This window comes from Chelonia mydas, chromosome 1 (genome assembly GCF_015237465.2).
Source record: "Chelonia mydas isolate rCheMyd1 chromosome 1, rCheMyd1.pri.v2, whole genome shotgun sequence".
Lineage (NCBI taxonomy): Eukaryota > Metazoa > Chordata > Testudines > Cheloniidae > Chelonia > Chelonia mydas.
Genome location: NC_057849.1, coordinates 302,135,392 through 302,159,380, shown reverse-complemented (window position 1 = coordinate 302,159,380; position 23,989 = coordinate 302,135,392). Strand labels below are relative to the sequence as shown.

Sequence of the window (23,989 nt, the reverse complement as noted above, 5' to 3'; positions counted from 1 at the left end):
AAGAGAGAGATGGAAGGAAGTAGGTTGAATACTAAAAATCAAACCACCATTTGAGCTGGAAACTGGTAAAAGTCACTTTTCCTTCTTAACTCCTTTAAAATGAAGTGTGTGTGTGTGTGGGGAAAACAAAAGGTATCATCACTTTTCATTAGCTTGCAGTCCCATGGGGTATATTTAACCTATTCTCCATGCCTGATTTCTTTTAATAAATATTGGGCATTTAAATCTGTAAAATTGTATGTGATATACCATACTGCCAAAAGGCCTGAAATAGGACATCATGATCACATCTAATGTGATCAAAGCAATATCAGAATAAGAGCCTCACTCGCTACATATCATCCAATGATGCTGTTCCCTTGCCTATACTCCTTAATTTTGTTCTTAGGCTCCTCTTCATTTTATTCTAATGAGAAATGGTCCCCAACCTCACAATATGCTCAGATCCAAACTTGCTCAATTTCTGGGGCCATTTCTTAATTTAACTTAGTCAAATACCTTGAGGTGTAACGTCTATGAACGACAGTGCACAAGATAACTTAATTACATTGAGACTGGACATGGCTGCCCACTCTTACTGAATGCACGGGCCTGTGAATTATGTGATGTAACTGTTGCTGCAGGACAGCTAGTAGGACTGCCCAGAATAATGAGGTGGGTCTTTGCACACTGTGACCATACTTCAAAAACCGGATATCCAAGTTACTGCTTCACATTAAGGTTTTCAAAAAATGTTCTAGAAGGGTATAAACCCCCAGGGCAAAAGCCAACCAATAACTGATGAGGAATAAGAAGAAACTTCCCCTCTGGGTAGCTATTCCATACTGTCCCCTGTTTGGTTTCTTGCATCTTCTACTGTAGCATCTGCTATTGGCCATTGTCAGGGAGAGGAAGCCTGATTAGATGGATCACTCATGTGATTCACTGCAGGAACCCTCATCTGTAGAAAGGGCAACCGTGGGCAATCAGCTGTAGAAAGGCATGCCATGGAGCAACTGAGGCCTTCCATTATCAAACTGTATTTTAAGAAATGGCAAAGATGGGGGATGGTAGGAGAAGGGAGGGTTGTCATGGGGTGATTGGTAGTGTAGAAAAAATCAGCCATTCCAATGTTCTTACATTGTTCAAACAGCCCTCTCCAGGACTTTGAATATCTGTGGGTTGTTGTAGACCAGATTCCAGAGAGGGGATAAACAACTCCCCGCCCCCAATCTGAGATGAAGGCTAGAGAACAAACGTCTCTTTATTCTCTTGGTGGAAGAGGCTGTGTGGTGTATGTAACTTTTTTCCCCCGCGGGGGAGGGTGCTGGTGGAGAGCTAATCTCACTCTGTAGTTGGAAATTTCTGAGGATTAATGTGCAGATTCATAGCAAGTTGCTCAGCGTTTGACTGTGGGACTTGAGGACAGGAGCTCCAAGTGCAGTACAGACCTGGTAGGGGCCTGGCAGCCTGGCCCATACGCCATGCAACTTTACTTAAGAGGCTAAAGATAATGGTTTTTTGGCACTGGGTTCTCTTTAAATGTCCACATTAAAAGCACTTTAAAACTGGACTACATGCATAACTTTTAACAACTAGCCCATGTTTTTGGCTAGTAGAGGAGCAGGTTATACAACTAATGTCATCTCAGTCTATTGTATTTTGCTGACAGCTGCAGAATCAAGTTTGTTTTTACATTAGTGCTTCTATCATTTATATGGGTACTTGGCTACTGTCACTGAAAGGCTTTTATTAATAATACTTTGCACTCTGATTACCATAACCACTGAGGCTACTTAAGCATACCCACCTTCACTATTACCTTGTCCTCTACCTCTGTGTGTCTTTAGCCATAGGTTATGTCTTGTGAGCTCTCTGGGGCAGGGAATGTCTGTTTTACTTGTTTGTACAGTGCTTCGCACAATGAACCCCTGATACTTGCTTGGAGCCTGTAAGTGCTACCAAAAGATATGGATAATAATAATAGCCCCTTTCATCCTCAGATCTTGTGCCCTTTTACAGAGGAGTAAATATTATTTTATTTGACAGATGGAGAAACAATGGAATTCAGAGGTTATGTTCCTTGCACAAGCTTGTATATTTTGGGCAATGATGGAGGTAGGATCCAGGCCTCCTGATGCTAAATTATTTGTCCTAACCCCTAGAGAATACTACACTCCTTTACCTTTTGGTGGGGATGGGAGTGAGGTTTGGGGTGGGTGATGGGGTTTTGGGGGGGAGGGGATTTTTGTGTGGGTGATAGGGATTTTATGGGAGAAAGCATGAAATAAACTGCCATTTACTCCGTTTCTAACACCTTTCTTTGGTTCCTCTTTATCTGTTGCCAATTTAGACTTGCTACCTTAGAGCTGTATTTTTTGTTATAAATTTGCATGCCCTTGACTGACACTTTGCTCCACTAGGAGCATATGAGCAGAACTCCTCTGGTTGGCATTCACCTTTTTCACTTGTTTCTTTTTTTATTTTTTTTTTACTTGTTTCATCTGTTTCCACTAGAAAGGATTTGTTGGTATAGTTATATTGGTAAACTGTTATAGGGGAGATGCAGCGTACAGTGGCAAAGGAGTTTTGCTGGTAAAGCTTATACTATCTCCTAAATGAAAGACATTTTATGCTGGTATAACTGCATCTACACTAGGGCTTTTGCTGGCACAGCTGTATTGGTTAGACTGAGGTTTGATTCTTCCTCCCCATCCTCCCACTCCTAACATAGCTATGTTGGTAAACCTTTAAAATGTAGACTAGGCCGGAGACAAGGGAAAATAAGGGAGCTTATGAGATGAGACAGTCAAACAAGGGGAGGTGAAGAAACAAGGCAATGAAGAGGGGAGAGAACAGGAGATAAGTCAGCTAACCAGAGGGCAGCTTACCAGCAGAGTTTGGGATCAGTAGGCAGAGTATGACCAACCAAACTGTCAACAAAGCACAGACAGGAAAACAATCAGACTAGGAAGTTAATGCACTATGGGTCTTGGTTCCGTCTGGGGAAGGGTGTAGCTGAGCAGCAGGAAAAGGGTACTTTGTATTTTTCCTAAAGAAAAGTATGAACTCTAATGCTGAAATATTTGTATTGGGAGGGGGAGCAAAATCACAAAGAATGTCAGAATCTGAAAAAAGACAAGAGAAATAGAAAAAAAATGTTGTGACTCCATTTTGTGTTTGCAAAATCTAAGCCAGTCCTGATGCTCACCAAAAGGAGCATTTCAGCTATTTTTTCCCCATAACCACAGAGAAGACAATGCCACAGATGCTCAGCACTCATGAGCAACCCCTCAACAAGAGTCAAATTCTTCTCTCTGTTACACTGAGGCAAATTGGGAGTCACTCCAGTGAGTTGAATGCAATTAGTCCATTCAAGTGTAATGGAGAGCAGAATTGGGCCCATGTACCCAAATGAAGAAAGGAAATAAGGTTAGAGCCCTGGGTTGTATTAGTTTAAAGAGCCAGGAATTAACTCATTATTTTAAAAATGAGTAACTTGACAGAGCCCTTTTTAATGAAAGAGTTTGTGAAGATCCCTCAATCTCTTGCATCCAATGAAGTGAGCTGTAGCTCACGAAAGCTTATGCTCAAATAAATTGGTTAGTCTCTAAGGTGCCACAAGTACTCCTTTTCTTTTTGCGAATACAGACTAACACAGCTGTCACTCTGAAATCAATCTTTACAGCTATTTGAAAGTCTTTCACATGTTCACCTGCTAATCAGCAAATACTGATGTAATATTAAGGCTATGTCTACATTGCATACCACTTGCGGTGGCATGTAGGGTATGTATAGCTACCCACCACAGTGAAAAGCCGACTGCATCCACACTGTGGTATGTAGCTACATGTGTCAGGAAAAGGCTCCAACAGCAGGGATCTGCCAGAGCCTTTCCTGCTGCCTCCCTCCTGCCAGAGCTTTTCCCTACTGCCAGAGTCTTTCTCTGTGATGGAGAAAGGCTCTGGCAGCAGGGAGGCAGCAGGACACTACACTTCCAAAAATAGCAGTGTATATCGGGGAGGCACTGTTGGGTGTGTAATGAGCCACGTAGAGTACATGCACTGAGGTTTTGGCATGTCTTTATTCTACTCATCTAAGCTGAGTCTCACCATCTACATTGCTATTTATACCCGTGCTAGGGAGGCATGCAGCATATGTATTCTACACACTGCCATAAAGAGTGTGCAGTGTAGACATACCCTAACTCTCTGTAATAGTCAAAGCTTGCCACTCGAGTGACAGAAACACTGGTCCACAATCACCATGGGGTCCAGCTTACTCTAGTGGTTAATGCTGGTGGTTGAAAGTCTGCTAGGGGACAAGGCTGTGGTGGTAGGAAGCTGCTGCAACCACTCAGTGGTGGGGAGAAATAATGGCCCAGTGAAGCCTAAAATGCTGGCCAAAAAGTGAATCAAACAGGTTGGCTGAGGACTGCACTGATTCAGTATCTGGAGGCAGTGAAGCTCCTATAGAGTCTTCAGGAAGAATTATAACTCCCGCATTATGCAAGTGGGTGATACTGGAAACACTACCTATCCTCCACTCAGTGAATCCCCCTTCTGGTGTAGAAGGCTTAGCTGCAACTTGGCCTACTGTAGTTCTCTGCCTTCTGATATTGTGTATATCTGTCTTACTGGTAAGATTGTAGTCTCTTGCTAATTTAATTATACTGCTTCATTCAAATGATTTGTTAAGGATTGAAGATAAATCCTGTATGTAAGTGAAAACTCATGCATCATAAAGCTTTCAAAACACATAAAAATGCCAATACAACAAATTCGGAATCAACATTTTTGGAGAGGGCTAACAATTTTCATCAATAAGATAAAAAGCAAGATGTTTAATCTGTAATAGTTCTCTCTCCTGTTACAAATGACCAATCACTACACTTTATTTTTCATTCTACTGCATAATATTCTACTTACTCTAGATAACTTACTCCAGATAATGTTCATTTCCCAGTCAGGTAGCATACTAATATAACCAGAGGGGAAGGATGGTGCTAGCCTGGGACTTGGGAGAGACAAGTTCAATTCCTTGCTCCTCCACAGACTTGCTGTGTGACCTTGGGCAAGTTGCTTAGGCCCAGATCCTCAAAGGTATTTAAGCTCCTAACTTCAATTGATTTCAGTGAAAGTTTGGAGCCTAAATACCTTTGGGAATCTAGGTCCTAGTATCTCTTTGCCTCAGTTCCCCATCTGTAAAGTGTTAGTACTTTCTATCTCAAAGGGACGTTGTGAGGATAAATGCATTACGATAGTCAAGGGCTCAGATAGTATGAGAATGGCTGCTATATAAGTATCATAGCTCAGTAGTTCTCAATCAGGGGTACACAGAGGTCTTCCAGGCAGTACATCAACTTACCTAGATATTTGCCTGGTTTTACAACAGGCTACATAAAAAGCACTAGTGAAGTCAGTACAAACTAAAATTTCATACCGACAATGACTTGTTTATACTGCTTTATATACCATACACTGAAATGTAAGTACAATAGTTATATTTCAATTGGTTTACTTTATAAGTATATGGTAAAAATGGGAAGTAAGCAATTTTTCAGTAATAATGTGCTGTGACACTTTTGTATTATGATGTCTGATTTTGTAAGCAATTAGTTTTTAAGTGAAGTGAATCTTGGGGTACGCAGAACAAATCAGACTCCTGCAAGGGGTACAGGAGTTTGGAAAGGTTGAGAACCACTGCCATAGATGGATATAAGCCAGCCCTCAATCTAACTGTCAACAGAGCCCAGGCCACTAAAGTGAGAGGAAAGTTAATAGCAGTATGACTACCAATTTGTTAAGGGAAATGTGCAAGAACTATCATTCAAATTCATTAAAATGTAATAATGAGGCTTTAAAAAACAATAGGTGACATCACCACGTCAAATCAGATGGTTCCCCTTTTCTACAAGTGGCACTAATGCATTTTGGAACAATGAGGAGTGTAAGCAGGCAGTGAAGCTGTGATGCTTTGTGTTTCCTGCGTGTACTCTACCTTTCCCTTTTTAGGAGTTCGCTGTCAATAAGAGTTGCAGCAAGCTGTTGGTGAAAAGCAGAGCTCTGTTCAGAAGAGAGCTACACATTGCTCTTTCACCGAATCTACACTTTTGTTCTTGGTTTTGATTTTCAGTCAAAAGCAACTAACGCTAGGCTCAACATATCAGTTTGCTGTTTGCATATGGAAAAATAACCAGGTACGATACTGGGAAAAATCTTACTTAAAACCTTGTCACTTCATTGGTCATTACCTGTGGTATAACTCCAAATGCCTTTCTCCACTGCTGCGCAGTGATTGTGTTCCAAGAGACGCCATCAATTTGCATATCTCCTTCTGTATTCAGCAGCCTTAAAAAGGCAAAGAGCAAAGTGCTTTTCCCCGACCCAGTTCTTCCCAAAAGACCTACCTGCAATGTTAAAATAATTCAAAGTGAATGGAGAATCCTTGCTTAAAACTGTTCATGCATTAACCATAAAGCAAGGTAGCAGCACAACTGAAGAACTATCCCATACAGAACTTAATAGGATAGGATGTGTATTACCATTGTTTTTGGGAAAGGTAAAGGACCTCAGCAGAGATATGAAACACTGGGCCAGATTCTGCTCTTACTTTTGTGTAACCTCATTTAGCTACCTAAGGAGAGAATCTGTCCCGCGTTTAACCAAAGAGGACAAGTTTGCTTATCCATTACCCTTATTTATTATCCATCCTCCCGACAGCCCTTCCCCTTCCATTTTGTAGTGGATCCCCCTTCAGAAAAGACCTTAAAATTCAAACCAAGGAAAACAAGCATGTATTGTATTTCAGCAATGTTGTTAAGATGGGCCTAAGTCTGATCTTACACTGGGGTAACTTGATTGACTTTGATGACTTTGCACCTCCAGTCAGATCATACTCTGGCACTATGTTATGGTTGTAATGCTTGTTATGGTTTCTCCATAACTTAGCAGGGCTGACAAAATACTGCAGATGAGACAACATCAATCAAAGAAGGAACTTCTAAATGCGTGACCATCATACTTGTGCAAACAATCTCTTCCATATTAAGGCTGGATCCTGCAGGAAGGACCACACCACTGAGACCCTAATTATGCCACAGCAGAAGGATCTGATACTTCCTAAAAACAGTGGTTGCTATTTAACTAGTTTGCATTTCCCACACAGTGGAATTGAAGATTGCCTCTTCTTATCCCCTACACTTAGAATAGGCAATATCTGTGGGAACAATTGGCAAATGTTGACACACTAATGGCTATTGTTGTAGCGTATTTTCTCACAGCTAATGCTGTGCAATCTGAGCCTGGGCTCCTTTGGCAGATGGGAACAAGACAATTTTGGAAGTGAAGTGGTGGAAATTTCTTGCTGTTCAGGACCCTCCCTGTAAAGTGAACAACACAGCATCAGACCTGACTCCAAGAGAGGAGTGAGGGCTAAGCACTTGCTGCTACCATTGAGTTAAAAAGCACTGTAGATACTTGGCCTCTCTTACCTCCTCTGTCTCATGCTTGTTTCTATTATCCTCAATAGGAGGAACTTACAAGAATCTAGCTGCAAAGTAAAATACCATGGTGCACTTAAAGTTCATTCCGCTTCTAGAGACATTACCAGTCCTAGTGGTATTCACCATTTCAAGTAAAGGGAAAACCTCTGAAACTGGAATGAACTTCCTAGGCACACTGCTGTAAAAGGGATCCTTGTTTTAATTGCAAGGCAGCATTTTGCCCATCTCTCTACTGCACATACAAAATCTTTCCTTTTCATTATGCTTTGGCATTGATCAATTTTCCAGGTAGTAAGTAGAGTGAAATTGAATCCACCACCCACACGTTAGGTATCATAGAGCGTACATCTCATCCAGAGGGAGAGGGTTTAGAGGACGACGCTAAAAGAAGTCAGACTCCTGAGTTCCAGTCTTTGGCTCCTCTACATGCTCAGCTGGTGTAAATCAGTATAGTTCCATTAAAGTCAATGGAGCTATGGCAGCTTACAGCAGCTAGAGATCTGTCTCACTGGGTGACCTTGGGAACATCACTTAACCTCTCTGTTTCTGTTTCCTCAGCTATGAAATAGGGCTAAACCTGCCTACGTCTTCCCCACTGGGGCCTTGATTCAGGAAAGTACTTACATTTGTGATTAAGTGCATCCTTATTGGACTTCAATGGGACTTTCCTGAAAAGGGATGCTTTCCTAAATCTTGGCTTAATGGGCTGTGAAGATGAGTTAAATGTTTGTACAGCCCTTTGAAGACCGCTTTACACATCAGATGAGTGGTTTGGAGCTCACATTCCTCTGAATACTAGAGCTAGTGATGCATTACTGTTGGCACATCATCCTGTATTATTCTGTGCCCTGCTTGGATCAGTCTGCCCCCAAAATCTCTCTTTATTAGCAAACTTCCCTCCACCCAGGGAGGAGCACAAACAGAGAAAGCAACCAAATTCGTGTGCAGGAATAGAACTTGGTGAACTATTATGTAGGTATGTAATCAATACTCTCTACTTTCACACCCCAAACAAGTCCTTATCATACTTCACTGAGCTGTAACCACTCTCAGGATTCCTAGCAGCTCAGAGCTATTTTGTCCCCTCATTTTTCTACCTGTATCTAATAACTTCACAGCTAAGTTCTTATTAAAAACAAAGGGAAAACCTCATTCCTTTTTTAGGTGATTTAGATAATTACCCTATGTTGGTGCAGCTATTTTCTGTTTTTGTTTATTAGAAATCTACCAGAGTCAGCCAACACTGTAGTAATTCAATTGTCTCATAAAGGGACTTTTGGGGATAAACTTAACTGAAGTCAGTTCAAACAAGACAAAACAATATCTCACCCTCTGTCCAGGACTTATTGAAAAGGAAATGTTTTCTAATACAGCAGCTCCTCCATCAATATACTTGGCTGTGAGATTCTTGACAGTCATTTGGCCTCCGGATGGCCAGGGCTTCTCATCCTTTGCATGCTTGTTTTCAATTATGAGGACCCCTGTAAGCTGGTCATCCTTTAGTGGCTTAGTGTTTTTTGTTTCTTCTTTTGGCATGTCAATGAATTTAAATATTCGGCTTACAGACCGCATCTGGGAACAACAGCAACAAAAAAACAGCACTGAAGTTGTTCTGAATACCTCAGCCTAACAGTAATTCCCATAATAAAGCTTGGGGTTTTTGTGGTAGGATATAATGTGAATTAATGTTTAAAGCAAGGGACTTTTTGTGGAGAGCCCTGGTTCTGCTCCTGATTGTGCTCATGGCACTGGGCAAATCTCATGACATGTCCGTGCTTCAGTTTCCTCAACTGTAACTTGGGTAAAGTAATACTTTGTACCTTTTCTAAAGATTCTGAGAATCCTGGATGAGAATCTAGGTGTAAGAATAGAGTATAATTATTGACACAGTTTTGGAGTCTTAAACTCTCGCCTGTCCTGCAGGGGGCTCTTGACCTGATGAGTGACTTCCCTTGACTAATACTGGATCACCTAACAATGAGACACCTTTTCCTACAGAATGTGGGGAATTTTAAAGCTTCACAACTCTAATATCAGGTACAACAGAAAGTTCATTATACATTCACATTTATTAAAAATCTTTGAGCATTTATATGTACTTGAGAAACTGTCCATACCTTTGTACAACTATACATTGTACAAATTGGGTGGGAAGTTTTATGGCGCTTAATTTTATGCCTGTAGTTGTAAATACAATGCTTCCCTATAGATGGGGAGCAAGTGTCATGGTTCAGGGAGCTTAGACAAGGCTGAATTATGCTGGCTGTCAGTGGCTTGTTGAGTTAGCACTCCCTTCCTGCATCACAATCCAACTTTAAATTTAAAAATAAATAAATCTTCAGTCCTTATGGTTGCAAAGACAACCTTCAAAATGTTAACTGATGAGGAGGTATTTACCTAGCTCTGCAAGCTGCTTGAAACAATAACTCTGACAGAAATGTTTTTATGAGGATGTGAACACTGAAAGCTACTGATAACAATTTACATGTCACTCCTGTGATTTATTTCACTGCAGATCAAAGTATGCAAGAAGGAGAGAGATGTTCATATTTAAACAATTTGAATAAAACCATTAGTGGCATTTCATTTTGGTGATGCATGTGGCAGAAATTGGGAGAGAACCATCATTAACTTCCTCCAGTCTGACCTTTTCTTCAGGAAGAACCCTTCCTATGCACTTGACACTACTGTTTGTTTAGGTGTACGGCAGTAGAAATACTACAGCCTGATGAAGGATGTTGGAATTAGATTCATTACACTGATCTAGAGAACTGTATGTTCTTACTCCACTGCAGTTTCCCTTTAAATGTTCATGAACAGTTCTAATACTTCAGTTGTTATCCAAATATTTACTTAAATATGACACATTATGTTATAGCAGATGCTGCTAGTGCCTGATGTATTAAGGTTAGAATTCCAGCTTCTATTGTAATCTCTTTTTTTTCCCACTTGCTTGTAATTTTCTCTCATACATTTTGAGACTGAAATAATCCAACTGACCTCAGCTCTAAGGTGTGTCTCTTTTTTTAAGTTTGAGTCAAATATGTTGAGTCATGTCTGAGTTACAGTGTGTATGCCTGACAATAATACTTTCCCAGTAGACTGGGAGCAGAAATTCTGTGCTTTGATTACATGAGAAACTGAAGCTAGAAAAATCAGTCTTAGCTATCTTGTTTATATCTCATTGAGGTTCAAAATACAAGCCAAGCTTAAAGGAAGTTTGTTCAGTAGTTTTAATGTTACGTGTATTTAAAGTTGGCATTTTACTCTTGCATGTTAAGATACAGCACATTTTTAAAATGTATTATGCCTTTGTTAAAGGCACCTGAAGCAGAGTATGTAAGCTCCAGACAACTGTAGATCTCCAGTTGGAGGAATTTACAAGCTTTGAGGATGAAGTCAATGCAGCTTGTTACTCCACAGGGCAAACAGCTTCACATCAGGAAACACCCCATACAATGAGTGAAGCACTGCTGAATTAACAGTGTTTTCTGTTAGGACCAGGTGTTCGGAAGTCTGCAGATTTAGGATAAAAAGCTCTTGAAAAACTGAGGTCTGGATCCTAGTTTAAACACCACAGTTATCATGGTGACATGAAAGGGAGAATAGGAAGAATTTGATTCTTTACCAAAATTCTTTGTATCTTCTCACAAGTCCAATCCCTCTTGTCATGCCAATGGCACCAACTCTGATAATTCTGGAAGGGGGGCAAATTCTTGTCCCCGCCCCATTTTTCCCAGAGGTACCCTGAGTCTCCCTCCGCCAGGGAGTCTCCCCTCTCTCTCATACCAACACAGTATTTCAGCTGGTGCTGCCAGGAGTCGAGTTCTCAGTGGACTCCCCTGTGCTCCTCTGTACAGGAACAGACTCTCCATATGCCAGGTGAAGCCACCATTGAGTTGGCCAGACCTCTGTCTGGACAGAGGGGCAGCCGGGCCCAATTTGATTGGCACTGCAACCATGCAGCTGGAGCGATGCTACAACAGCAGCCAGACTGATTTTAGCATGGGACCACTGCTTAAAAGTGGTTGGTCATGTCCTCCTCCCCCGAGCTCCATAGCCTATGGAACTTTGTGCAAGTACAAAACCCTTGGGAAGGGGAGTTCCTCCCCACCAATGGACACCACTGTAGAGTTCCCAGCCGCAACATTATCATGACACAAATTATCAAGATAAATTTATTAAGCCATCCGCTTAATTAAAAAGAGACAATCTCAGATACCATTGCACAACAAGATATGCCATATATCAGCTGGATACTGTTGGTAAGGCATGCTGAATACAAACAGAAATCATGCAAGTGCAAATTACTGTTACATATCACAGGCTGAATAGACTTCATAGCCTGCTTCTTGTTAGTAAATGATTGTTGGAGCATTGAAATAGATATGAACCTATTGTTTTCCCACATGCCGTTTCTGGATGTTTCATTATGAATGACATTGGGATATGTATGTTTGGTATATCCTGTTGCTGTTATATTTCATTAATTTTGGAGTAAGGCTAATTATGTTTTCTATGACACAGTCATTACTGTAAACTGATTTTCCCACTCTCACAGCAGTGACACTGTTTGGAAAATGAAGTACGAGTATTACTGTAACAATTGCCAGGGATCTGCTATTTATTTTTAGAAGTGAATGAGACAAATTATCTCAAAGTGTTGTAAAGGAGAAGATATCCTTTACAAGCTTAATAAAAAACACAATTTGTAGGTTTGAAGAGTATCTCCTCAAAAGAAGAACAGAGAAGTCTTAAGCGTAGGCATGATATTCTTTTTTTTTTAACCATTGGTCAAAGATTTACCTTTCTCAATCATTATATATCTTGCCAGAAATCAACAAAATATACCATCCTTATAAATGATATTAACTTTCACTACTGACTGAAATCTGTGTGAATGTAATATAATGTATGAAAATTATGTTGGGAGAGGGCCAACTAATGAACTGAAAATAATGGAAAGCCTTGGTAACTTAGGCCCAGAGCCACAAAGCTACTTAGGCACCTAACTCCCAATTTTAGGCACCACTTTGATCCACAAAACCCCTGCCCAGCTGCTGCCTAACCCGGCAGAAGCCTAAACTCAGCACTGACGTTTTCAGGGTAAAAGTTCCCTAGTCACCTATGTTTCTGCTTCTGGGCATGCACACTGTTCTTTCCCTCTAGGCATCCAGGACCTTATCTCCTGCCTAAGTCCCAGAGCAAGTTGTGAACCAAAGGAAGATTGATGGAGGAATGCTTGATCCAGTAGGTGAGCTCAGAGGCTGCTTAGCTCCACATAAAATGGCTGGGAGAGGAGCCCAGTAGTTAAGATACTCTCCCTGGGAGACCACCAGTTCAAGTCCCTGCTCTGACTGATGAGAAAGAATTTGAGCAGGGGTCTCCTGCTTCTCAGGTGAGTATTCTAATCACTGTTTTTCTGACCCAATTGATAGTTATTCAATTACCATTAAAAACTTCAATAGGAAACAGTGAAGGCGACTCACATCAGACTATCCCAGAGCCCAGTTTAGGGCACTCACATGAGAAAGAGGACTCCTAGGAAGGGGTTCCTGTCTGTCGATCACTAGCAGAGATAGGTGCCTCTGGATTTAGGCACTAAACTCTGAGAGGGGGTAGGGCTTACCACACATCCCTCTTGTCAGCATCTCCCACAGGCAAGCTGAGGCAGCTGCTTGCCTAGCATGTTGCTTTTTGTGGGTGGCATTTTTAGGTGCCTCTCTCTCACCATGCATTGTATAGGGAGTCTAGGCACCTAACTCAGGCTTTGTGGATCACATTACTGTTCCTCTGATTTTCTGGGCACCTAGAAGTTAGACATTTCAACGCTAAGTATTGTCCTTTGTGGATCTGGGCCTTACTGAAGATGGATTCTAGCATAACTGGATTGAGAGAGAGAGAGGTCTTTCTTTAAAAAATAAGAAACGACTAACTAGCTCCTGAGGCCAATTTCTGCCCATGGGGTACTTGTGGTGGTTCCTGCTGAAGTCAGTGGAAGTTGCATGACTAAAGAGCAGAATTTGGCATTGAGAGGGAGTTTGGCAGAAATGGCATGTAGAGGTCTAACTCACACTAAAAGCCAAGGGGAGCTAGCCAGCTAGGTTCCATTCATGCCTTTGAAAATCAATAGTTCCAACAGTTTTGCTTGCACTAATATGCTTGTGAAGGGCATGGAGCTGCTCAGTAATTATTTAGAAAACTGCTCTGTATACCTTATGAATACTGTATGTGACCTGATTATTGGGATAATTAGTCTATGGCTACATTGGGTTATTGGAATACTTACTGTATGCATATTGTGACAGGGTCAGGCCAGATGGCTACAGGAGAGTGATAGAAGGCAGATATATTAGCCCCAGGTTAAGTAGGTCCCTTTTCCCTGGGTAAGGTAACAGGGAAGGTTCCAGAACAATCAGGAACTTTCTGGAAACAATTAAGGCAGACAGGCTGATTAGAACACCTGCAGCCAATCAAGAAGCTGCTAGAATAAATTAAGACAGGCAGGCTAATCAGGGCACCTGGGTTTAAAAAGGAGCTCACTTCAGTTTGTGGTGTGCGTGCGAGGAGCGAGGAGCAAGAGGTGTAAGAAGCTGAGAGTGAGAAGGCATACTACTGGAAGACTGAGAAGTATAAGTATTATCAGAAGGAAGGTCCTGTGGTGAGAATAAAGAAGGCATTGGGAGGAGGCCATGGGGAAGTAGCCCAGGGAGTTGTAGCTGTCATGCAGCTGTTACAGGAGCCACTGTAGACAGCTGCAATCCACAGGGCCCTGGGATGGAACCCAGAGTAGAGGGCGGGCCCAGGTTCCCCCCATCCCTCCAACTTCCTACTTGATACCAGAGGAGTTGACCTGGATTGTGGGTTCCACCAGAGGGGAAGGTCTCTGGCCTGTTCCCCGATCCACTAGGTAGATCAGCAGAGACTGTGGGGATTGTTCTTCTTCCTTTTCCCCATGCTGGCCAGTGATGAGGCTAACTGAGTGAACGGCAGATTTGAGCCACAAAAGCGGCCAAACTGAGGGCTACCATGAACCTCTGAGATGAGCAAATCCGCCAATAAGCGCAGGACCCACCAAGGCAGAGGAGGAACTTTGTCACAATATATTATTAGTTTAGTTTAATAATAGGTTGTTGGGGAATTCCCCAGGAGCTAAGGATTATCACTAACCTCACCACTTTCTTCTCCACGTGCATGCCACATTTCTTTGACCTTGCCTTCTCTAGAATAAACTCATACCAAAAGGTACATCTGAAGGGAAAAAACCCCTACCAAAACAAGACTCTCCACTCCACCCCACACACTTCTCCCTCGGGGGAGTGGATGACAGAACAATGTGTAGTCATATTGCTGCATGCTCTACTGGAAGGTGCTCAGATACTATAGTGATGAGCATGGTATAAAAACCTATATAGAATAGAATAAAACAACAAGCAGGAAGATGGAACAATGGCTCCAGATAAAACACTCTATGGTAAACACTTCAAGGGTGTTAAGAGACACAGCCTGAGCTATTAACTGTGAAGAACCTACTTCCTTGGTGCCAGCCAAGTTACAAAGCTTTGCCAATGCTGGGAATGAACAGATCAAAGGGACAATAAAGAGTTAAAAAGACTCTTTCTGACTGGAGGCCAGCTGGTTGTCAGGAAGCTGTTTGTGGGGAACACACTAACACCCATGAACACCTGTTTGGTCTGAAGAGTTAGGCTACCCTAAACTTCCAAAGGATGGCAAGCCTTCAGTAAGATAGATATGGTGGGCCTTTATTGTTTTTCACAGAGTTATTTTTGTCTTATATTATGCTCTGTTCCTAAAGATTAAACTGTACTTCTTAGTTTGAGAAGGTTGTTTTGGGTCACTGAATTTACCACTGATCACACCTACTAAAGAGTAACACTGCCGATGCTGAAACCAGTCAGACCTGCTGGGTAAGCACAGTGGAAGCCTGGGGCCTGGTCTAAGAGTGGGAGAATCCTGGGATTCCACCCTGAGAGTGGTGAATGCATGGTGAGGGGGCAGAGAATCGGAAAGGGGGCTATGCACTCTGTGAACCAGAAAAGGGCACAGAGTTGCAGCTAGCTCTATAACCAAGATAGTGCTCCAACTTCATTTACTGAAAGAAAAAACTGAAGAGACCTACTAGGTAACATTCTGAAATCTACTTTGTGTTTTAAATAAAGGCACCTGGGTTAGATCTTCTAGATCCTAGATATGCTGGGCAGTCTCTTTTTCTCTACATTTGTCAACCAAAGTTGTTTGGACAACTGAGAAAAGTGTCAAATTCAATTCATTCAATGTACACCGATCATTCATAGCTCTTCTCTCTGAAGCAAAACTACACTAATTTAGACTGATATCAAAAGATATAATTCCTTCTAATCTGCCAGCCTGAGAGAGAGACACAAAAGTTGCAAATCTGAGAGAAAGATGTCAATACGATGCCCGTAAAATGAGGTCCCTGGCACTTTCTGTAAGTGTGATGCGAGGGAATCAATCGAAAGTAACTTGCCCATAAGAACTGAATCCCCATAACTATCCACGAGATAGTAGCTAAGCCATCCTACTGTTACATACTAATGAAAATCTGCTGGAAAGCCTAAAGACATATAATTTCATCTGTCTGTCTGAGACTCTTACTGGAAGATTTATCATCTACACCATATGTGCAGATATTTTACACAATTGAATATTTTAGAAATATTCAGAATATGGCTTGGCTGGCTCTGTCACTTGCATTATGATTTAGACCTGTGCACACCAGTGTATAAATATCAATAACATTTTACAAAAATAATCATCCTTCCTTTTCATCCAGAAGCTTTACCTCAATCATTATGACTGACTGAATTTGTGTAACAGTGTGCTCCTTGTCTGTAATCTCAGTCAGCAATTTGCCTGCTGTTTCTGAATTCCCAAACTTTTGCTTCAGAAAAATACAGTACATTTAATTCTTAATGCTAAAGAAAATGCTCAGAGCATAATATGCTATGTTTAGTCTCGTCTGAGATTTTAATAACATTTACACTTTAATTCTCTCTCTAATTTAGCTCGGCTCTCTGAAACTCTTCTTAATGTCAGAATGAATAATACATGTGTACATGTCAACTCCCAGAAAATGGAAAGACTAATTGATAAAATAATTAATCTCAAAATGCCCATATGCTTTCCTGCTAGGAAGAGGGACGATACCCAACCCAAAGCAGAAATGCATGGCATTCAGTTGTGATGTTGCAATGTATTGTCCCCTGGAAAACATGCTGTCTGAGGTCATATGGAGTGTGACCAGGAAACACAATGGAACACTGGTTCAACAGCTTAATGCTGTGCAGAAAAACCCATTGATCTTCTTCAGTCAGGGTGTGGGTAGCTAGGCAAAATAACTTTTCTCACAATAACTTTTCAAACCCTGTGCTGTCATTAAATCTTGTGGGCACTCACGGTATAGTTGCTTAGGTTTCCAGTGTGTGTCTGGAGCCACTGGTAATGCTGTTAATTGCAGGAATGGAATGTTTCATACTAGTTAATGCTGAACCTGGACTTGAACATGTGCTCCTTCTCATACAGGTTTGTAAAGGGAAAATGTCAAGCTTGACAGATATTCCCTGATTCCGTCCCCTTTTATAGTGCCCCCACTTATTACTTGTGCACCCTGATGCATATGTGGCACAAAGGGTCCTGATGACACTTGGACTGTGGTATGATGGGATTCATCTTAGTACACAAGCACTTAGAAGTCTACTTCTATCTGGGGTCCTCCTCGGGTACTTTGCCCTAACATCCATCCTGTGTTTCTCTCTATGCCACGTAACATGGGGGAGCATACAGCACATGTTCTTTCAACAAAACAAAGTATCGTGAGTATTAATGCTCATGAAAGGTATTGACTTGGCAACCCTCTTAAATCAAGTTGCCTGTTTACTCCAGAGCAGCAGCAGGGCAAGCATCAACCCTGCTGTGGTAGGGGAAGAAGAAACTTGCTCTAAGAATAACAGGTCTATTTCCTTCTTTCTGTCCCATGAATCTCTGGGCAGCTCTGAGTCTGCCAATTAGTGCAAAGCATGATGGTGAGCTTATGGAGTGTGAACTGGAACTCAGACACACCAAAATCCATTAAGTGGGAGAAGCTTTTGAATCCAGACCAGCTCCGTAAGGATTAACCTGGCAACCTACAGGATAAAGAGTCTACTAGCTCACAAGCAACGTGCTAATAAGTGCTAATGTAATACTTTCAAGAATGAGGCTCCTTTTCTAGAAAGATACATTTAGTACATTCAGTTCCAGCCTTTTGGTGTCTAAAAGGCAGGGTCTTCTACTTTCTGGATCTCCCTCTTACTCAAAATCTCCCTCATACTGCTCTGTCTCATCAAACACACTCTACAATTAAATACCCCACACAGTTCTTAGATCTCCCTTCTTTTCAGCCTAGAGCCTCATTACCAGGGTGACCAGATGTCCCAATTTTATAGGGACAGTCCTGATATTTGGGGCTTTGTCTTATATAGGTGCCAATCACCCCCTACCCCCGTCCCGATTTTTCACCCTTACTATCTGGTCACCCTAATCATTACAGACATGGGGAGCAGTTCAGTGTCATAATTCATTTCTGTCCATGGTTTGTTCCTCCGTTAAGCCCAGCCTGGACTTATCCCTGCACATGATGTCCTGCCACCTAGTCAGTAGTCAGCCTCTTGGTCAGATGGACTTTTGTTGTGTTTGCATTATTTTCTTTAGCATCTGTCTTGTCTTCTGCAATATCCCACCATTGTAATCTGCATTGTAAGAAGCTGAGCTGCTAAAAGCTGGTGGGACAAGTGCTATCAAAGCATTAGGAAAAAATGAACAAGAAGGTATGGGAGTAAGAGGAGGTACCAGATGACTGGCTAACAGAGCTGGCTCTGGGTTTTTTGCTGCCCCACACAAAAAATTTTCTGCCCCCCAAGGTTGTGGGGGGAGTAGCAAGAAGGGGATTAACAATATTTGCTGTTTTCAGTGACTTCTTGAAAGTATTTGATTTGGTTTGGAATGAAGTATTATGAAAAGTAGCAAAATCACATAGAGTTCCAGAAAAGATAACTGCAATTATAAAAGCAATGTGTGAAGACTCCTGCAATGTAGTCAAAATTGGTGGAAAATTAAGCAACTGATTCAAATCAAAGTTTGGTGTAAGACAAGAGGGCACAGAATCACTACTTTTCATCACATTCTTAAACTGGACATTAAGAACATTAGATGGGTTGGAGAGTGTGACACTGGATGATGTATAGGTAAACTCCTTTGTTTACGCAGATGACATTGTACAACTGGTGGACACATTTGAATTAATGATGAAACACTCTTCAGTATCTTGGACAAGTGGTGTAGTTGACTTGGACTTACAATAAATGCCAAGAAGACGAAGTGGTTGCATCTTGGAAAAAGTAACATAAAACATTAAAATGCAGCAGTGAATTCAGAATCTCATATGAACCGAGGAAGCTTAATCAGTGCTGACGGTTCCAGAAAGGATGAGATTAAAAGGAGATGTGCCTTAGCCACAAGTGCTGCACAGAAATTAACGAAATTATGGACCGATAAAAACATAACATTTGGCACCAAAGTGAAAATTTATCAAACTAGTGTACTAATAGTAAAGGAGTACTTGTGGCACCTTAGAGATTAACAAATTTATTTGAGCATAAGCTTTTGCGAGCTACAGCTCGCTTCATTGGATGCAACAGACTCCAACGCATCCGATGAAGTGAGCTGTAGCTCACAAAAGCTTATGCTCAAATAAATTGGTTAGTCTCTAAGGTGCCACAAGTACTCCTTTTCTTTTTGCGAATACAGACTAACACGGCTGCTACTCTGAAACCTGTACTAATAGTATTACTCTCTGTGGTCAGCTGCATTCAATGAAACAGGCATCAGAAGGCTGGAGGCAGAAGAGATGAGTGTTCTTTGAAAGACAACAGGCGTAAAGTGGAATGATTTTAAGACAAATGAAGTTAGGAGAGTAGGATGTGACGTCAAGGTACCATATTGGAGACGATCAAAAATCATTCCCATTAACAGAAATACAAAAAATATAGTAAAACATCCAAATTTAAATATAAAATTTTGCAATAGAAAAAATCATTAACAGGATCCTCACACTAACTTAAGAAGGGTTTACATATATATTACCCACATGGATTTTCATGAGAATTCACACCCACAACTCTCACATACACAGCACAGTCCTCTTCCATTTCAGTTATAGGAGTAACTGATGGTGGAAGGCATCTGTTATCCTCTATGTGGATCAGCCCAGAAAGGGAGGTAGGAGACATTTTCCAGTGTGTCACACAATGATTTGTTGTTTCAGGATTCCTGCTTCAGAGAGCAGACTGTGATCTTCTTGAAAAGCAAAATGAATGAAACCTGGCTCTGTCTTTCATAGTGCTGAGTGGAATTTTTCAGCCCAAACTCTTTTCGGTGAAATATGCAGATTTGGCAATACCACAACATTCTGCAAATTTGTGTTGATTTCACCAGATTGATCATTGCGGGAGAGCAGGAATAAGAAGAAATCAAAATATTTAGTTCTGACATTTTTGAAACAGAACATTTTGAGTTATTCTGGGTTGAAACAATTTTTAGTTTTAAAATTTCCTTGAATTTTATTTCAAACAAATCCAAAAATGTTTACAAATGGTCCAAATTAAAATGAAATGTTTTAATTTTGTTGAAACGAAACACTTCATTAGACCCCAAACAATTTTCTTAAACTTTTTGATTCACCAAAAATGTCAAATAACTTTATTTATGGTCCAACCTGAAATGGATTTTTTTTTTTCGTTTTTCAACATTTTTCCAACAAACCGCTAAATCCATTATACAGACATCTCCAGTCTTGGGTACTATGTCTAGCTCTTCCTTGTGAAACGTCAGTGTTACCTAATCTGTGAAATGGGTGAGTTATAGTTGCCTTTCCCTGCTAAGGTATACGAGGGCTTGGATAATAAGAGTTGTGCTATGCACAGAAATATTAACGGCAATCAATGGAAAAGCTATACATGGTCTCCTGCCTTATATTTTAGTGCACATTGCCCTAATTCAGGAGGATGGGGTGGTGGGAGGAGGGGAGAAGTGGAGTAGTTCTCTCCCTTTCCCTGAGAGGTGGGAACATGCAGTGTAGCCTGCCAAAAGCAATTGATGTGATACACATGACACTTGGCAGGCCTGAGTCTAGAGCAGTGGTGGGCAACCTGCAGCCTGCAGCTCATCAGGGTAATCTGCTGGCAGGCCGCCAGACAGTTTATTTACATTTGCACGGCCGCCTGCAGCTCCCAGTGACCATGGTTTGCCATTCTCGGCCAATGGGAGCTGCAAGAAGCAGCGGCCAGCATGCTTATAGTGAGAGATTGAGCAGCTTGAGTCTATTTAGCTTAACAAAGAGAAGGTTAACAGCTGACTTGATTTCAGTCTATAAATATCTACATGAGGAACAAATATTTGATAATGGGCTCTTCATTCTAGCACAGAGAGGTATAACATGATTCAATGACTAGAAGTTGAACATAGGGAAATTCAGGCTGAAAATAAGACATACTTTTTTAATAGCGAGGGTCATTAACCATGGGAACAACTTACCAAGTCATGTGGTGGATTTGTCATCAATGACAATTTGACAATCAAAATTGGATATTTTTAAAGGATATGCTCTAGTTTTAAAAGGAATTATTTGGGGGAAGTTCTATGGCCTATGTTATACAGGAAGTTAGACTAGATGATCACAGTGATTCCTTCTAGCCTTAGAATCTTGGAGGAAGATGATTCATAATCTCTTACTTTACTCATTTATTGATGTACAGGGGGTGGAGCAATGTGACACTATGCAAGTGGGTTATTAGTATCTCCTTTGGGGGTGTTTTAATATTTCCTTAGGAAAGTGATCTTGGCATGCAATAGTGAATGCATGACAATTTATTGTTTCCTATTAAAAGGAACTGCCACTTTCCAGTTCAAGCACTGCTACTACAAGGTACACATAAATGAAGGAGGAGGTTGTAAAGCATTAAAACATTCCTCTGGGACTAGCTCAGGCCTTATCTGCAAAGGCAGCACTCAGTGGAAAACAGATTTTCTGTTTCCTTGTGGAGGAAAAAACAAAAATCAGCTCAATTAAAAATATCACAGGAGTGGCTGGTGGGATAAGAAAAAGAGCTAAAATCAAGTAAAAAAGATATTGACAAAAATGACCAAAGTCAGGAGAGAAATCTAATTAACTGATATTAATAAATGAAACAATAGAAGGATATTAGGTTGACCAAATGTTATAAAAAGTGGCAAAGCAGATAAAGCCTTGAGACAGTGTAAAGAGAATTTCAAAGACCATTAAGGGCATTAGCAGCTGAAGCCAAGCAAGGTCACTTTGAACTTACAATCTTTTATTGGAATGGCTGGGGAAACACCCCCATGAGAAATATTAAAAATCTGCTATGAAACCCTCAAATTGGCCCATCTTAGATGTTAGTGTTGCCGAAGGATGAAAGGAGATTGCGGCGAAGCAGATGAGAACACCAGTTAAAATTCTAGCCAATGGTAATACCATAGATTCCAGTGGATATATACAAGCAAAGGTATTAATGAATAATACCCATGTCCTTTCTAGAGCTTTACTGACTGATTATACCCTCTTGTTCTTATTATTCATAATATGAATTGCCTAAAAAGGAAAGACCTATAGTGTTTTCAGCTGTACCTTATCTGTGGACAGTCTAATATTTAATAAGATGTTAAGCTGCAAAGAACAAACAGGTAAGTTCTATGGGCATTCCCAAGAAAGTTCTGATAAGAGGCATAAGTGTCTGGAGTCTGAGAGAACACCATAAGTTGAGGGATTTCAAATTGTAATGTCCTGAGGAAAGAGAATGAAGAAATCCAGCATGATCTCATATGAAAGCTATGCAATGTGTCCTGCCCTGCATAAGGGCTACATTTTTATCTAGAGCAAAGTTGTCATTTCTGGAAGATAATGGGTGAGAGAGTTACGTAGGAGAAAGAGGGTAGGAACTGTGCACTGAGAAAATATATTAAGAATGGAAGGAAAACATTATGTGAGAGATTCAGTTTAGTCCCCAACAAGAGATATTCTGCTCTTGAGGAAGAGAAGGTACCAGAGTGGACTGATAATTGGCCAAAAGAGGATAACAGACCTGATCAAGCAGCAAACACTGAAAAGAGCCACCAGAAAGAAAAAGAAAATAAATCTTTATCAATTGTTAGGACCCTGGGCTGAGACATCTGTGCTCTAGATAAGAGAGAGTGGTTGGTATGCTGCTTCTTGTGTGCTAAGGCTAATACTATCATAATAAGGGTGCTAAATAATCTGAATAATGGTGAGGAAATCCCATAGTTTAATATGTAGAAACTAGCAACATCACTGGGAGAGTTAATGCTATGAACTATTTCAGGAATCTTGTTAAGAAAACTGAAGATGGGGTTGATGTATCACAGATTCTTCACTTATGCTTGGCAATTTTAAAAAAAGATTGATACTACAGACTAACCTCGGATGCACAGGTGTGATAGGAAGAAGGGCTTGGGATTCACAGAGCAAACCTCCTCGCCTTGTTACTGTTCTCTCACAGCCTCCAGTGCAGCCTAGGTTTTACCTTTGTAGCTCTCAAAATCTCAATGAAATTGTTTCAAATGAGAGCTGCTTGACATTTTCAACAAAATGTGTTACATAAGAACAGCCATTCTGGGTCAGATCAATGGTCTATCTAGCGCAATATCCTGTCTTCAGTGGCCAGTAACAGATAATTCAAAAGAAGTGAACAGAACAGGTAATTTTGAATGATTCATCCCTTTTTGTCCAGTCCCAGCTTCTGGCAGTTGGAGGTGTATGGACATGGGGTTGTGTCCCTGACCATCTTGACTATAGCCATTGATGGATCTGTCCTCCATGAGTTTATCTAATCTTTTTAATTCAATTATACTTTTTGGCCTTCACAACATCCCCTGGCAACAAATTCCACAGGTTACTGAAAATTCAATTTTTCAATGGGGGAGGGAACAACTTAAATTTGTGACCTGCTCTATCTAGTTCACTTGTTCACTATCACATTTTTACAGGAAAAATCCAAAGATCTGAAGTTAAAAATGATTTTTTGAAAAGAAAATGAAAAATCAGACTCAACTCTTAACACTAACACTGTTTTTGCTTTTAAAATTTGCCCCAAGTCTAGGTGTAGGACATGTATTTTTCCTATTGTACTTCCCTAATTCTTCTTTACAATTGTGTGCACTGTTCAATCAATGCATACACATGCTCATATGACTGTTCTCCCACCCACCACCCATCTGTTTGTTTAATCCACTTGTTGCATCTTGCCATTAACCAAGGCCCTGATCCTGAAAAAGAATTGTCAGTACTTTGTGCACTGATTTCAATGGCATGAAGCTATCAGAAAGTTAAGCACATGTTTACATCTTTGCAGGCTCTGGCAACAAGACTGTACGCTTTCTGGGGCCAAGATATTT

At 40.9% G+C, this 23,989-nt stretch overlaps 1 protein-coding gene across 2 annotated transcripts in view; it reads right to left on the bottom strand.

Moving 5' to 3' along the window:
- Nucleotides 1–23,989, bottom strand: part of CFTR (CF transmembrane conductance regulator) — a 152,040-nt gene that overhangs the window by 23,422 nt on the left and 104,629 nt on the right. For both annotated transcript variants that reach the window (XM_043549956.1, XM_027820802.3), the window contains 2 exons: nucleotides 8,813–9,055; nucleotides 6,233–6,388 (listed from right to left, as the gene is read on the bottom strand). In XM_043549956.1, the coding sequence (XP_043405891.1) occupies nucleotides 6,233–6,388; nucleotides 8,813–9,055 (399 nt within the window). The remainder of the gene's footprint in view (nucleotides 1–6,232; nucleotides 6,389–8,812; nucleotides 9,056–23,989) is intronic.